General features: G+C 40.9%; 1 protein-coding gene across 2 annotated transcripts; it reads right to left on the minus strand.

Annotated features, from left to right (window-relative positions):
• Positions 1 to 91: 91 nt before the first annotated feature.
• Positions 92 to 13,072, minus strand: katnal2 (katanin p60 subunit A-like 2). 2 transcript variants are annotated; one of them, XM_050052456.1, is made up of 16 exons: positions 12,925 to 13,072; positions 9,978 to 10,048; positions 9,349 to 9,515; positions 9,212 to 9,248; positions 6,710 to 6,812; positions 6,526 to 6,624; positions 5,855 to 5,926; positions 5,613 to 5,690; positions 4,356 to 4,454; positions 3,472 to 3,535; positions 3,270 to 3,388; positions 3,076 to 3,167; positions 1,794 to 1,904; positions 1,499 to 1,661; positions 1,230 to 1,332; positions 92 to 1,084 (listed from the first exon to the last, which is right to left on the minus strand). In XM_050052456.1, the coding sequence occupies exons 1-16, from the start codon at positions 12,976 to 12,978 to the stop codon at positions 945 to 947; spliced, it is 1,572 nt and encodes a 523-aa protein (XP_049908413.1). In that variant the 5' UTR covers positions 12,979 to 13,072; the 3' UTR covers positions 92 to 944. The 2 variants fall into 2 exon arrangements, with proteins under 2 accessions (XP_049908413.1, XP_049908415.1); XM_050052458.1 differs by lacking the exon at positions 5,855 to 5,926.
• Positions 13,073 to 16,062: the final 2,990 nt, after the last annotated feature.

A 16,062-nucleotide genomic window follows, 5' to 3' on the forward strand; every position in this document is an offset into this window, starting at 1 on the left:
CCATGAAAATAAGTCATAGTATAGTATGTCGTCCGAAATCATGAAAAAAGTCATAGTATATATGAGGCAAAAACAGTGTAAGAAATTTAAGGTTTGGGAAGATTGTTTATTGACTTTCCAGCAGAAGTTATATTGTGTTATGGGGACACATTGAGTTGACTAAGTAATCATGTTTTTGTAATACTAGTGAAATGTCAGTGCTTGAGCCCAAAATGAGTTGAATTAGCAAAGCGCTAATAAAGAGCACAATCTTGCCATGGATTCCGCAGACTGTAACAGCGGGTCAGTTTGTACACAGTAACCAAAACAGTCATGTAGTGGATGCTGTAATATCACGCCAAAATACATGGGATACGTTGTGGCTCAACACCTCGGCCGAGGCATGCTCGCAGCAGAGCACATCTATTATAATCAACTGAAGCTGTTACACTGACCACGGAAACTGTGCTCGCCTGCACTGGCACCACCGCACTGCTCAATGTTAATATAACGCACTGGTCTATTTCTTCTTCTATAAGCGCGGCCTTGTCGCCCTCCAACAGCTACACAGAGCTATGTAAAAAAATGACAATGTGTTCAAAAATAAAAACGAATATTTCAACAGAAGCAATGTGAAGCAGCAGAGCAATGTTGTGTTTTTACATTTCACATTAAAACAAATCAATCAAGTCAACACATCCTATGGTTTAAATGCTGCAGGTAATTACTTCACTACCAGTTAATACAGTGTGCGCTTCCAAACCCTGCAGAAACACCTGCATCATTACTTGGCAAAACTCAATACACACATAGTGAGGCTGGCAGCAACCACACACTGCAAAGACGGAGTCAGTGTAGCAGGTGAAAAACCCTGCTTCACTCTGCCTACGTGACGCGTTGTGACTGTGCCCATGTATTTCAGCCGTCAGTATAAAATTCTTTTCTTACATTAAAACATGCCTCTGTCAGACAGACTCGTACTCTCTCTCCCAGGCTGTGTATCTGTCCATCAGGTTTCGGGCCGAGGGTTTGGTGTGCGTGATGACTTCCAGGAAGTCAGCTGTTGTCACAGTTTCCAGCTGGATGGCGGGCATGTTGGTGTCTCCTGTAAAAAGAATCACAGTGAGTCTACAGTGTTTCATTCAGGCACAGTTAACAGAAAACATGGCTGATTTGGGGGTTGATCTTCTTCTTCTTCTTCTTCTTCTTCTTCTTGTAGGGTGAGTGTGTGTGTGTCTGTGTTGTCCTACCATCCTGATGTGACTCCAGAGCATTAAAGATCTTGCGGACTGGTCTCATGGCGGCCTCCTTACACACCAATCTGATATCAGAGCCAGAGTAACCCTCTGTCCCCTGAAACAGATACAGTCGAGTCATTAGTGATAGCACCACGTTGAGTGACACATTTTTCCAGGACAACAAAACAGATTTGTATCTATATATAAATGTTTAAATACTACAAAATGATTAACACAATTTAAAACGCTTCAAACTGTCTGAATGACTTGCTGTAACACACCTCGGCCAGAGTTTCATAGTCCAGCTCAGTCCGTAGCTCCACACCTCCTGTGGAGCTGAGAGGAGGCAGCCAATGAGAGATCATAGCTTGGCGAGCTGGCGAGGAGGGAAGACTGACCAGGATCCTCTTCTCTAACCTCCTCAGCATGGCATGGTCCAGTTCCCTGAGAGAAAAGCAGGAACGTTCACAATCTGTATACTGCAGTTATTCATTGTGCACTTTTAGTCCGATACTACTAAAGAGAAAGTGCTGATGGCCGCTGAGGTTTGTACATATGTGGTGTGGTTTCTGTTACCAAGGCAGGTTGGAGGCAGCCAGTACAAACACCAGGTCCGCTGATCTTGCCAGCCCGTCCATCTGAACCAGAAGCTCAGTCTTCATCCTGCGACTCCCCTCATGCTCTCCTCTGAAAACACACACCAGGCTGCCTTTACATCAAATTTATAGTCACCACCACGACTCATCTAATGCTCTTTATTGTGACCTGAGTAAACAGCAACTACAAAATCAACCTTGTCAGTCTTCGCACAGTGTTCTGTAAGCTAAAATATCTCTGGAGGGAGCTCGGAGTAGAGCCGCAGCTCCTTCATGTCAAAAGGGATCAGTTGAGGTGGTTCGAGCATCTGATGAGGATCCTCCTGGGCGCCTCCTGTTAGAGGTTTTCCAGGTATGTCCCACTGGTAGGAGGCCCTGAGGCAGACCCAGAACACGCTGGAGGGATTACATATCTCATCTGGCCTGGGAACACCTTGGGGTCCCCCAGGAGGAGCTGGAAAGCATTGCTGGGGAGAGAAACGCCTGGAGTACTTTGCTCAGCCTGATGCCCCATGACCCAGCCCCTGATCGGCACATGAATATGGATGGATGGGTGGATGTTGCCGAAAACATTATCGGTGAGAAATAGGCAACAAAGTGAGAGAATCTTAGTTTTACCATTTAACTGGAATTCGGTCTGAGTTTAAAGGCCTTTGCACAGTGAGTCCGTTTATTTCGTCCGAGATTGTCGCATGTCTAACAATAAATACAACTTCACGTGGTGTCAATCACATTTACACACGAACTCCGAAACTTTCGTCCATCATTCAAATTTTTGGAACAGGTTCGATTTTCTGCGTTTTTTGCATCAGTCAGAGCCTTTAGAGACGTTTGACCAAGAATCAGTGAAGGAAAGATGACCGTGGGACACAGCCGTGACAAGACACAAGCACGGGGTGCACAGAATCATTTCATGACTCGGACAGCTCACTGTCAACAGGTCAGATAGTAATATTCAGGTGGATGATGATGAAGAGGAGGAGGATTTGGAGACAGAGAGGGAGGACAGCTCCGCTCCTTCATGCAGCTGCGGTGCCAAATGAAAAACAGGGAGGGAGTGATGACAGCCAGATAGGTAACTCCAGTGGAGAGAGGCAAAGGAGGAAAGTGTCTTTTTATTTAGTCTTGTACTGCACATTTTCACAACAAATAAAACGATAAAATGCATCGGAATCAGTGTGCAAGGTTTCTGTGCGTAACAATGTTGATGTCCTATTGCAGGGAGTGGTTGTTCATTTACCACACTTTGTGGTCCAGCTCACCCCGTGTTGGTTCCTCTCTGGCTCATCACTGACTCCAGCTCATCCAGGAAGATGGTGGACGGGGCGTGGTACCTGGCCAGCTCAAACAGAACCTGCACACATACAGATACATCCACTTACATAAATCCACCCTTAGAAATGCAAAGTACAGGAGACAATGTAAGATATGTTGCGCCTGTTAAAGAGTAACCTACCCTGACCAGTTTCTCAGAGTCTCCTCTCCACTTGCTGATGATGCTGGAGGCTGAAATGTTGAAGAAGGTCGTCTTACACTCTGTAGCTACAGCTTTGGCCAGCAGCGTCTTACCTGTCCCTGTGTGTGTGTGTGAGTCAGGTGGTCATTACAGAGCATGTAAGGAAGAATTCCTAATTGTTGGAAAGATCTGGAGGTCTCACCTGGGGGGCCATAGAGCAGCAAGCCCTTCCATGGAGACAGGATGCCTGTAAACAGCTGGGGGTACTGTAAAGAGACAGAGAGGGGGAGTCAAATACAAAAACTACAGCACAGACAAACCTTTAGTAAATCACATAATTCGACAGGAAAATATTTTATTGCTCCAAACGTAATCTTCCAGCAACAAAGCATGCCCTTCCATTTCTGCAAACCAATCAGACGCTGAGCTGTGTGCAAAGAAAATGGCTCTGCTTGATGTATAGCTGAGTCAGTGCTGCAAATACCACACGCCACAAATTAGTCTGAATTGTAGGTGGCAAACAGAGTCTGAGTCAAATCACCACACTGACCTTATACCCCACAGAATGAATAATAATGAAGACAGAAGTTGGGGATTGTGGGAAGGTGCAGGTACGCTGTTATTCAATAAAACAGGCCAGCAGAACAGAGGAGAGACGCATCAGTCCTCATCTCCGTCTGTAAATGTCAAGAGGATGCAGACAACCTGATTTGTTGTCATCATATCCATGAGAGGGGTTCAGGTGATGATGATAGAAATGTGTGTGTCCTCTTATGATGTGTTTGTGTGGTAGGTTTTATTTGTATGCACAATCTCTGTATGCACTGACGAAATTCTATGAATATGGCTGCGTGTATAAATTCTACATGGCATTGCATGTGTGTGTGTTCCTGCTTCCCTGCCTGTCTATCCATCTGTGTATGTGTGTGTTACCATATTATCCCAGATATAGATTTAATGTCAGCCTAACAGACTAGCCTGACCCCGCTGCCCTCCGTCTCTTTAAGCCCTTTAAAGGAGATGTATTCAGAATCGAAGACGGGCGACCGCAGCTGAAATACCAGCGTGCCCAGGCAGCGGCAGCACCTTAATGGGATAGACGACGGCCTCTTTGACTAATCGCTTTGCGTCCTCCAGGCCGATGATGTCCTCCCACCGCACGTTGGGGCTTTGCAAATAGATGTCCTTTAGGGGTGAACACACACACAAACACACAGAGTGAGGGATGCATGTGGAAGATATCAGCTTGAAATAGACACACGCGCATCCTGGTGCGATTAGGCTTGTGTAAGTAGGTGTCCTTTAGAGTGAAACATCAGATAAGGGAAATAGATAGAACCTGGGCCTTCATTAATGCAGCAGATCAATCTGTTCACAATGAAGCTCTTCACTGCTCTCTAGTGGACATATTTGGTAGTCCCTACATCACTTAAACCACACTCACTGGCCACTTTATTAGGTACACCTGTTCAACTGCTCATTAACGCAAATAGCTAATCAGCTGATCATGTGGAAGCATCTCAGTGAATTTAGGCATGTAGACATGGTGAAGACGACCTGCTGAAGTTCAAACTGAGCATCAGAATGAGAAAGAAAGATGATTTAAGTGACTTTGAACGTGGCATGGTTGTTGGTGCCAGACGGGCATCTCTAGGGTTTACAGAGGATGGTCCCAAAAAGAGAAAATATCCAGTGAGCCAAAATGCCTTGTTGATGCCAGAGGTCAGAGGAGAATGGCCAGTGACCAATGCATGGATCCATCCAGCCTTGTATCAACGCTTCAGGCTGCTGCTGGTGGTGTAATGGTGTGGGGGAGATTTTCTTAGTACCAACTGAGCATGGTTTAAACACCACAGCCTACCTGAGTATTGTTGCTGACCGTGTCCATCCCTTTATGACCACAGTGTACCCATCTTCTGATGGCTACTTCCAGCAGGATAACGCACCATGTCACAAAGCTCACATCATCTCAAACATGACAATGAGTTCACTGTACTCCAATGGCCTCCACAGTCACCAGATCTCAGTCCAATAGAGCACCTTTGGGATGTGGTGGAACGGGAGATTCTCATCATGGATGTGCAGATGAAGAATCTGCAGCAACTGTGTGATGTCATCATGTCAATATGGACCAAAATCTCTGAGGAATGTTTCCAGCACCTTGTTGAATCTGTGCCACCAAAAATTAAGGTAGTTCTGAAGGCAAAAGGGGTCCAACCTGGCACTAGCAAGGTGTACCTAATAAAGTGGCCTATGAGTGTGTACTTCTTAGATTCAGGAGCCTCTCTACATATTTTGAGCGTGTTTCATGTCTCTCAGTGTATCTGAGTGTGTATGTAGTACCCTGCTGATGACTGCAGCCAGTTCTTTCATCTCACCGCTCATCCCAGAAAAGCCACTGAGAGGCTTCAGCAGCCGCTCCTGCAACACAGCATATTATCACCACTACCCCTGGTAGTGTTTGTGCTATTAGTAGCTTTACAATTCTTTAAGTTTGACTGTTCTCATGGATTCTGTGCCACTCAAGTGTTATCAAAATAGCATTTAAATTTAATATTCTTGCATGTTTTACAGACTGTAGTTACCATGTGGTCTAAGTCACTGCCAGCTCCTTTGGCAGTGTCATGGACTGAAACTTTGCCGTCACTCATCTGGCCCTAAGACAGGCAATATAAGATTTTCACTCATTTAGACGAAGAAAGGCAGAATTAGGGCTGCAAACAGTGGCTGTTGTTTATTTTCTTGATTAATGCATTAGTTGTTTTGTTTATAAAATGTCTGAAAATGGTGAAAAATGATGATCAGTGTTTCCCAGAGTTACAGATGACGTCCTCAAATGTCTTGTTTTGTCCACAACCCAGAGATATTCAGTTTACTGTCACAGAGGAGTAAAGAAACCAGAAAATATTCCCTGACAGAATCTGTAATCAGAGAATTGAGATTTTTTTCTTCAGTTTGTGTGTACGCTTTGTATTAATGAGGGACTTGGCATCGTCTGCTATTCATGTCTACTTCAAAATATCAAGGTGCTGGTTTAGATAAAGGAAAATCTTAAAGTAAAAAACTAATGATTAAAACATACTAGTAAATGTCAATCAGTAAATCATCACAGATGACGGGGAAAATGATGGGATTTGCTGTCCATTGCTAGTCTGACTAGATGAGGTTAGTATAGAATGAAATGTAAGCAAATAAAACATCCTGAAAAAATAATAATCACCTTCATCTATAAATATCAACAGTCACTCCCCAGTACCTTTCTGTTCATGCCTGCCTCCCCAGCTGGTCCATTTCTGATGGAGGACACGTTGAGGCCAAACACTGACGTCTCTGGAGGAACAGAGGAGCCGTTCTCCTGGAAACACAGCCATCAGGATGTCAGAATCATCACCTTTTATATCAATATTCTGATCTTTGCTGTTTTGTGTTTAATGCTATACATGCGTGTGTGAACTGGCCGCTGTCCTCTTGGCTCCATTTCCTGAATGTGCGCTCTGGCACTGGTTGATTTTGGGGAGAGGCTTTACAGCTGAACAGGGACTCCTGAGGGACACAGAGGAACAGAAGACATCTCAAGTTCTTTAGTTATCATATGCAAAACTATTACAGAGAAACAGTCGTTGGCAATGAAAATGGTAAGTCTCAGGCTCTGTCCAAGAATGCTAACTAGAAGTCCAGTCTTCTGTGGCATGCAAATCTGCAAGCGCAACCATTATATATTTGATTTGATTTGATTTGATTTCTTTATTTAAGTGTCATGCTTCAAAGAAGCCCAGCCCTTATGGGCGTATAAGACACTTTATCTCAAAAACAAAAACAATGATCAAACATACAAGTTGGAAACAACCAAGATACAAAACAAATGTGCAATAATACAGATGTACAANATTAACTTTTGTTTCAACATATTGACGTTACAACAGAGCATGTTATGAAAAATGTACGCAAGGTCAACCTCCCTAAGAATACAAAGAATTTCCTTTGTCCAGGGGTGACTGTGAGCCTTATCCCAGTTGAAAACCCTTTTTGTTAATCTACTCTCTGGCGTATTAATAAAGCGATTCCACAGCCGTATCATTTCTCCCTTTTGTTTAATTTCCATAGGCTCCCACCCCATATCTCCCTGTATTGCAAGACTGGGGGCAAATGTATGTACCCCGAGGAAACATCTTATGGCTCTGTTCTGAATAGAATTTACTTTTTTTAGCATCCTTGTTACCCCATACTCCAGCTGCATAAATGAGAATTGGACATACACAAGCTTCATAAAGCTGCGAGAATGTGGAGTAACCAATATCTTTACAGAATTTCATTTTACTAATTATTGACCCTACAGCTCTTCCCCCAGAGTCTGCAAGTATTCCAATCCCCACATCATAAGACATGAATTCATCCAAAGTAAAGTCTGGATACGTTCCCCAAACTATTAGAGATATGTCAGATGAGTGTTTCCTAACAATTGCTCTCTGTATGAAGTTTGAGCAGCTACATGTGTACACTAACCCCAGACGAGTACTGCTTTCCCTGAATGTGCACTGTGTTATGAAGTCACTGGCTATTTTTCTGACTATTAAACTTCACTTCCATTCACTTGATTTTAAGATGTTAGGACAATTGGACTTTGCGGAATAAATGCCAATCTCACAATGTTAACAAAGTGAAAAATACTTTCTTTTTCTGCCCCATCCTTCACATCCACTATAAAATTTACTAAATCTAAGCTACACCCCTCCACCAAGTTTCATTAAAGTCAGGCCGGATGTTTTTCTGTAATCCTGCAGACAAACAGAAACAAACTGATCTGAAAAAATACCCTCCCTGGAGGAGGTGATTAAAAAGAAAAACAAGACCATGTTGGTAAAAAGAAACTCTATAATTCATGCGTGTGTCCTGTGTCGGACTATGCCTCTGGTGTTTGGGGTTTCCAGGAACATACAAGTTGTAACACAGTGCACTATAGAGCAATTTGATCCTTCCTGGGTGTCCATAAATTCACATCAGTTTTGGCCATAAGTGGAGATATGGGATGGGAACCTCCAAACATCAGGCATAAATGTCAAATGCTCCGGCTGTGGAATAGACCTGTGAAGATGTCGGATCAGAGACTCACTAAATGAATTTATTGGGACACCTCATGCTGTCATCCCTGGGGTTAGGAAATCATTGTTTGAAATTAATATTTTATTTGAACAATTTTTAGCTTACGTGAAGTATAATCTAAACAAAAAAAAGATCACTGTGTGCCCAGTTGCACTCAGGGACGTTAGAGACTGGACAGGATCTAAGGACATAATTTGTTAGTTGTGTAATTTAGGTGAAGCTGAGAATGAGGTTCACCTCTTGTTTTACTGTCCTGGATATGAAGATACAAGGAATGTACTTTTCGGTAAAATTGCCTCTATCTATGTTGATTTATTTTTGGCAGATGATCATGAAAAATTTGAGTTTTGTTTCAGAAAGGGAACTTTTTTTGCTGAGTTTCTTTGCCATGCCTGGGATAGAAGGCAGCGTATTCTGTTTCTGGACTGAGCAGTTAAATAACATGTACTTTGGATTGTTGCTGCAGTGTCATTGTAATGGTGTCTTGTAAACCCATGAGGGTTGGGCGCATGTAAGTGTGCATGACACAAAATAAAAAAAATCAAATCAATATAAATTGCACATGAAAAAACTGAATGGAATATATTGAAGAAATTATGGGAGCTAGCATTGCAAGATTTTTCCCCCCTGAAATGAATCTATCATACGTGCACTTTCAAGCACAGCAGACCTTATTCACTACCTCTGTTAGATCAGTCTAATGCTTTGTTAAATACATCAGGACAATGTTGTTAATGTTGTGTTATCATGTCATTTATATTTTCAGTATGTATGGACAGTGTATCACTATTAAGTCCTGAACATGAAATAACAAAGCTGGTGTGAGAGATGGAGAGACTCACCTCTTTACTCCACCACTTCTTGCATTTCTGTTTTCACCTTGACATAAGAAAAAGATTTAATCAGTACATCCCAATAATACAGAATTCACCTGCTAGTTTATCGCACTGAGTCGGAGATATGACTTCAGGTCTCATACCTGGTTCTGCTGTTCTCCTGATAAGTTTGGGATATTTCTGGAACTTGACGTAGTGATAACTCTCGTACTCCATCAGCACCATCTCCAGATCGATGTTGTCACAGACCTCGAACCTCCTCACACCTCCATTAGTCTCCTGGTCCAAGGCCACTGCTGCAGCCACGTAGCTGGCGAATGGACACACACACAACATCTAACAGACATGCACGCACGCTACTTGGAAAGATCAACAAGTAACACAAGGTCAACTACTGTAAGTCTACTGCCTTGTGCTGTGAGCCTGGCGACTCTGATATGATTTAGATTTAATGAGTTGTGTTGATGGATTGCATGTGGCAGATACAGTCAGACACTTTCTGTATCGACACACACATATGGCCTTCTGTAGGCTCGTCACTATGGACCAGATATAAACTGGCACAGCCCTTGTGCTTCTGTTGCAACAACTAGTTATTGAAACCTGCAAAATCTCACGTCATTAACAGCTGTCCTGTTTGAAAAATCCTTTGTGTGCAGCAAACAAACCCAACATGCCTTTTTACTCTAAATAACAAGTTAAATATAAAATATGTACATTTTGACTTAACTACACATCAACTACACGTCCCAGCACACAACTTCATACTGACCCTTGCCCCAGCAGGTGGTGGTAAATGAGGCTGAGGAGGCTCTTCCTCCTCATCTCAGTCCTCAGCTCATCCTGTTGGACAGCAACACAACACACTCAGCACGGAGACTCAGCAGCAACTCACACACAACTGCTGCAGTAATGTCGACACAACGCAGCATCACTGTACTTTTTACTTCTATTTTGGGGGACATTTAGTAGAGGTAGAGATTAAAATTTAAAATAAATTCTAAAATGGACAGGAAGCCAATGAAGAGCCTTAAAAACCGCAGTAATGTGTTCTCAATGTAAACGTGCTGTTTTAAGATTTCTTTGAGAGGCCTGAGAACAAGGCATTACAGTAGTCACGTCTTTTTGAGTCTTCATGTTTTTCACTTGGGGTTCAAAACACATACCTATGATTAGAACCTCAGTTTTGTCCCTGTTTTAGTTCATTTACTCTTGTCCTTTCCTTACTCCTTAAACACTTTATATATTGTATATTTTTAATATTTAGATCTCTCTCTCTCGCTTTATTGCAGTGGTTTTCAAACATTTTATGTCCAAGACACACCAAAGGGTCAGCCAAAATCTCAAGGCACACCTGTGTTTATATGTGCACACAATGGCTTCTATAACGTGTGTTATCCCTCTTATCATGACATAAAAATAAGACAAAATAAAAGCTTTTTTGATACTGTCTACTGGGAGTTTTTTGCTCTTTCTTTTCTGTTAGTAGTAGGTCTCCTTCGCTGGTGCTTCGTTGTAATTTGCTCTGTACAATAAAGTGATCCATCGTCCCACTCATGACCTTCACCTTTTGAATGTTATCATCCCTCACCCTGGCTGCCAATCAGGGCTTTGATGTGTCACACACTAATAATTCCCACACGTAAATGGCGACAAACAGGCCCCCTGTGAAAGAGCTAGAGTTCGTCTCTTTATTAGGAAATCGGTGCACAAAACATACTGATTCAGTCAATTTAAAAATTCATTCATAACTTCTTGTATAGGCCCAGATGAATACTGCAATAATAAGTGTGGTTATCACAAAATCCCACGGCACACCTGGATTGGCATCACAGCACACCAGTGTGCCGCAACACACCATTTCACCATTTGAGAACCACTGCCCGGAGTGTGACCCTGACCAGGGGAACCTACTGGTTGATACCTGATTTGTGAAAGTTAATTGTTGTTATTGAAATTTGTGAGCCTGTAATTTGTTGCATTCTCCAGCACAAGAATTTCCTTTGGGATGAAGTTCTATTGAATTAAATTGTTAAGTTTTAGTTTACAAATCAAAAACAAGTTTTCATTTTCATTAGAGTTTTGTGGTGACAGCTCCCTTATTAAATAATCTTCTCTTTCAGTTGAAAAGATGAAGACGTGGTACATTTAAAGTTGTTACTATGAAAAGAAGTACAAAAATCTGAACCATTAATAAAATGAATTCACAACTACCGCGTTTAACGAGTCAAAATGTCTGCTGGGGACAAGTTGTAAAGTTAAGTAACAGTACTTAGGAACCATATTCTAGTATACTTTACTCCCTTGGTGATATACAGGTGTGGAGCAGGAAGTGTGTATGGTGTGGAGACCATATGGTGGGATAGGCAGGGTGTATACAGGTTAGTGTTGCACGGTATACCGGTACTAAAATAGTACCACGGTACTAGCGTATTCCAAACGGTACTATACTGCATGTGGAAAATACCGGCACTTTGAAATTGATTCAATTCATTAATTTAGTTAATTTATTTTACTCATTTATGCACACAAACACCTTCCTTGTTCCTATTGGAGCACAGATTGCGCAAGTGGTGTGTATGACAACACCTGTATCAACATTCGCAGCTGGCGCACGTGAAAAAAGACAAGAGAAAGTCTGCCTCGCAAAGGGAGACAACACGAGACAACACAAACTTGGTGGAACATTTGAGTTACCAAACCCTGACGTCTGTACCGAGGTACTTACCAAACCATGATTTTTTTGGTACCATTACACCCCTACTATTTATTGTTCTAAAGGTTTGTATCCAAAAGGACTTTTCCATAGGAAAAGTACCGAAGAGTACCGAAAAGTATCGAAATTCATTTTGGTATTGGTACCGAAACAAAGATGTTGGTATCGTGACAACACTAATACAGGTATTAGACAGTTAAATTTAATGCTATTTACGACCCATTCAAGACACCTTTTCACCAAATTTAGGACAGAATTTTGGACAAATCATGTTTTACTTATTGAAGAAAGCACTGCAGGTAAGTAGCACATATGTGGTCTTGTGCAGATTTAAGTGTTATGTAGGAATATGGTTATTACAGTGAGTTAACTCAGACATTTTACATACAGGTAAGTGCAAGTATCAAGTAAAATGACTATTAGAAATGACTTTTACATAGAAAGGCTTCACTTGTTTTCACAAAAAGAAAATAAAACAAGGATAAATGAAATTAGATAAAATCTTTGTAGTAGTTAAGACCTCACAAATTCACCTTTAAAGCCCTTTAGCTGTAACATTGAATTTAAGACACTGTCGGACTGTTTTGACCTGCAGCAGACACCCTGGATGGGCAGAGACAAATCCCCAGCAGAGGGCGACAGATTGCCACAAACGACAACCACCTGACTGAGTATCCAGGCAACCTGTTGACGCCGATTAATTGTGGCACACGATGCGTGCAACACCTGCTAGCTTGATTAGCTCACCAGCTAGCTGCTAATTGTGACAGCTTGTTAGCTGCTAAACATTTGTCTGACATACAACGACCTGTCCCTGGACACTGGTTATGATTACTGTAACGTTGCCTCTCATATAGGACGGTTTATTTCTCCATAAGCAGAGGTATTTAACGTTACATGCCCCCCTGCCAAGTAGTGCTAGTTAGCTTAAAGTTGTTAGCTTACCAACAGCTGTCCATTAACTCTGCTAGCAGACTCAAAAACCAAACCTGTATTGACTCACCGCTTCCCGGGCTTGATGGGCGACTTTCATAGACTGGTATGAAAGCTCCATCATGACTCTGACAGGTTAGTGACGCAGTGGTTATACTGGCTCAGTTTCCTACAGTCCACCAACTGTTTACTGTGTTCACTGTGTTTCTTTGTGTGTGTGTGGTGTCTTGCGGTTTGTCCCTCGGGGCTCCCGTACACACAGGTGTAATGTAACTGTCTTTGATTTCCCTGCACGGGCGGATCATGAGACAATGGGCCCCTGGGCACAGACATGAAAAAGGTCCCACCACCTCTTCTACATACAACAGGAGTGAGACACAGACTTGGTGCTGGCTTTGCATCTTTTTGTTGTTGTTGTTTTGCTTCTGTTTGTTGTTGTCGCCATCTTTTAAGTGATTTTGTGTCTCTTCTTGGTAACTTTGCGCATCTTTGTGGTTGTTTTGTGTTTCTTTGTAGTCAGTTTGTGACTTGAGGGGTACATTTGTTTACACTAGTTTAGTTTATTTAGGTCAATTTCAAACTTATGCAACTCAAATACACACAAGAATGAATATATGAATAAATAAATAAATAAATCTTAACCAGGGATCTGTCATCCCATCCCATCCCAAGACCTAATCCCATACTCATTTTCTTTAATTTAAGCAAGTAGGCATTTATAAAGCTATTTTATTTGATTAATCATATTACTTTTTCTAAAATCGTGCTGTTTTTGTTGTTTTTTTAAATTTACTTTTTAAATAATAATAATAATAATAATAATAATAATAATGATAAGTCATTACTCTTGATGCAGGAAGTTTGTATTTTTATTATGGACAAATAATACTAAGCAAAGCACACATGACAACATGGCATGAAAATATGGTCTAACAAAGAAAAACAAAACAAAAACAAACAAACAAACAAACTGAAGACTTAGACTTATACAGACCAAAGTGAATAAAACAAAGGACAAAAAAGTTAGTAGGATCAAATCAGTAATTCAATGAATGGCAATAATGATAATAGTAAAAATCAATAAATTAAACTCATTTGACAGGTAGAGTGTAATTATAATTCTATATAGTGACTAGAGCTTGACTTTTTAATATTAAACATAAGAAGCTGTTTTTTAAGAAGCAATAATTTTATAGAAAATCTTCAGTCAAAAGATTCTGGAATAAGAATCAATTATTGTTTCATAAACTGTTCTAAAAAAAATTCTAAAAGAAGTTACTCCGACCCTTTGACATATATTTATATGTTTTTGGGTCATTTTGTGTCTTTTTTATAGCCCTTTGCATGTCTTTGTTGTTGTTTTATATTTATGTAAAGGTCAATTTGAGTCTCTTCGAGGTACAGGTATTTTGTATCTCTTATTAGTGGTTATGTGTCTCTTTGTAGTTCCTTTGCATCTCCTTGTGGTCATTTTAAGTCTCTTCTTGGTTGATAGGTGTTAATTTGACCGCCATTTTGCAGGTAAAGTCCAGGAGGGCCCTGACACTGTGGGCCCAGGGCCTGTTCCCGTTAGACCCATTCAGTAATCCATCCATGTTTCCCTGAATGTTTTTAAATACAAACAGCAGTGGAAATGAGCAAAATACTGCTAAACTACAACAATGCCAAAATTGCCAAAACTGCCAAAGATTTACCAGTAAAATAAATAAATAAATAAGATTAATAGAATAAAATAGCTCTCTCAGTGCCTACTTACAAAGTCAAACACATTTATAAATTAAAGTATGTGGGGAAACATTCTGGTCAAGACATGTGATGACAGATCCTTGGTTAAGATTTATTTTTATTACTGTTAATTATTTTGTCTAAGAAAAAATATTATGTGACCAGTAATTTTTTTTTTTTTTTACAAGATTTTATTTTAATTTTTCATTATATACAATAAACATCATCATTATCTCTCTCACTTTTCAAACTCAAAAACCAAACAAATTAGATTTGAGTACATGGACCACTCTTTTCTCCTCTTTTCTAATGTGCTCAATGCTCGTAATATTCATTTAATAAAATTGGTTAATTAAACCGTATAAACTATAATTAAATAACAATAACTTCCCTGAATACGTTTTTCTTTTCTGTGGTTTTCTATGCAGAGTGATATTACACACAGAACTCTAACATTAATGAATGAATAGTATTCTTGTTGTGATATTTTAGTTTAGCTCTTTTATTTAATAAAAAATAAAATTAAACTTCAGCCTCATTTAGGGGTCATATGTTAGTCCTGCTGAGATAATGTAAAAATATTTCTATCCCCAAATATCAAGCGATGTGATACTGAATGTGTCCACTAGAGAGCAGGGTAGAGCTTTGCTGTGAGCAAATTAAAGCTTTGTAATAATGAAGGCCCAGGTCTTCTTTGTGTTTCCTTTATCTGATGTTTATCTGATGTCTAAGTGACACCAATTTATGCAGCCTAACTGCACGAGAGTGTGTGTGGAGTGTTTGTGTATGCACACACACAGACTGGCTTTTTACTAGTGTGACTGTTAATCTTGTTTTGCATTATTCTGTATTCTTTATATCCATCCCTTTGTGTGTTTGTGTGTGTGTTCACCCCTAAAGAATATCTATTTGCAAAACCCCAACATGCAGTGGGAGGACATCATCGACCTGGAACACACCGAGCGATTAGTCAAAGAGGCCGTCATCTATCCCATTAAGGTGCTGCCGCTGCCTGGGCACGCTGGTATTTTAGCGCAGGTCGCCCAGCTTCGATTCTGAATACATCTCCTTTAAAGGGCTTAAAGAGACGGAGGGCAGTGGGGTCAGGCTAGTCTGTTAGGCTGACATTAAATCTATACGTGGGGTAATATGGTAACACACACATACACAGATGGATAGATAGGCAGGGAGGAAGGAAGCCGCATGTGCTATGGCGTGTAGGATGTGCTCTAAGGCACGCACACTCACACACTTCCACCACTATGTGCACACACACATACGCAGAGACAAGCAAACACACACACTTCTATCATCATCACCTGGACCCCTCTCATGGATATGATGACAACAAATCAGGTTGTCTGCATCCTCTTGACATTTACAGACGGAGATGAGGACTGATGCGTCTCTCCTCTGTTCTGCTGGCCTGTTTTATTGAATAACACCATCTGTTCACGCAGCATCTCTCCACCTACCCACAATC

This window comes from Epinephelus moara, chromosome 9, assembly GCF_006386435.1.
Source record: "Epinephelus moara isolate mb chromosome 9, YSFRI_EMoa_1.0, whole genome shotgun sequence".
Lineage (NCBI taxonomy): Eukaryota > Metazoa > Chordata > Actinopteri > Perciformes > Serranidae > Epinephelus > Epinephelus moara.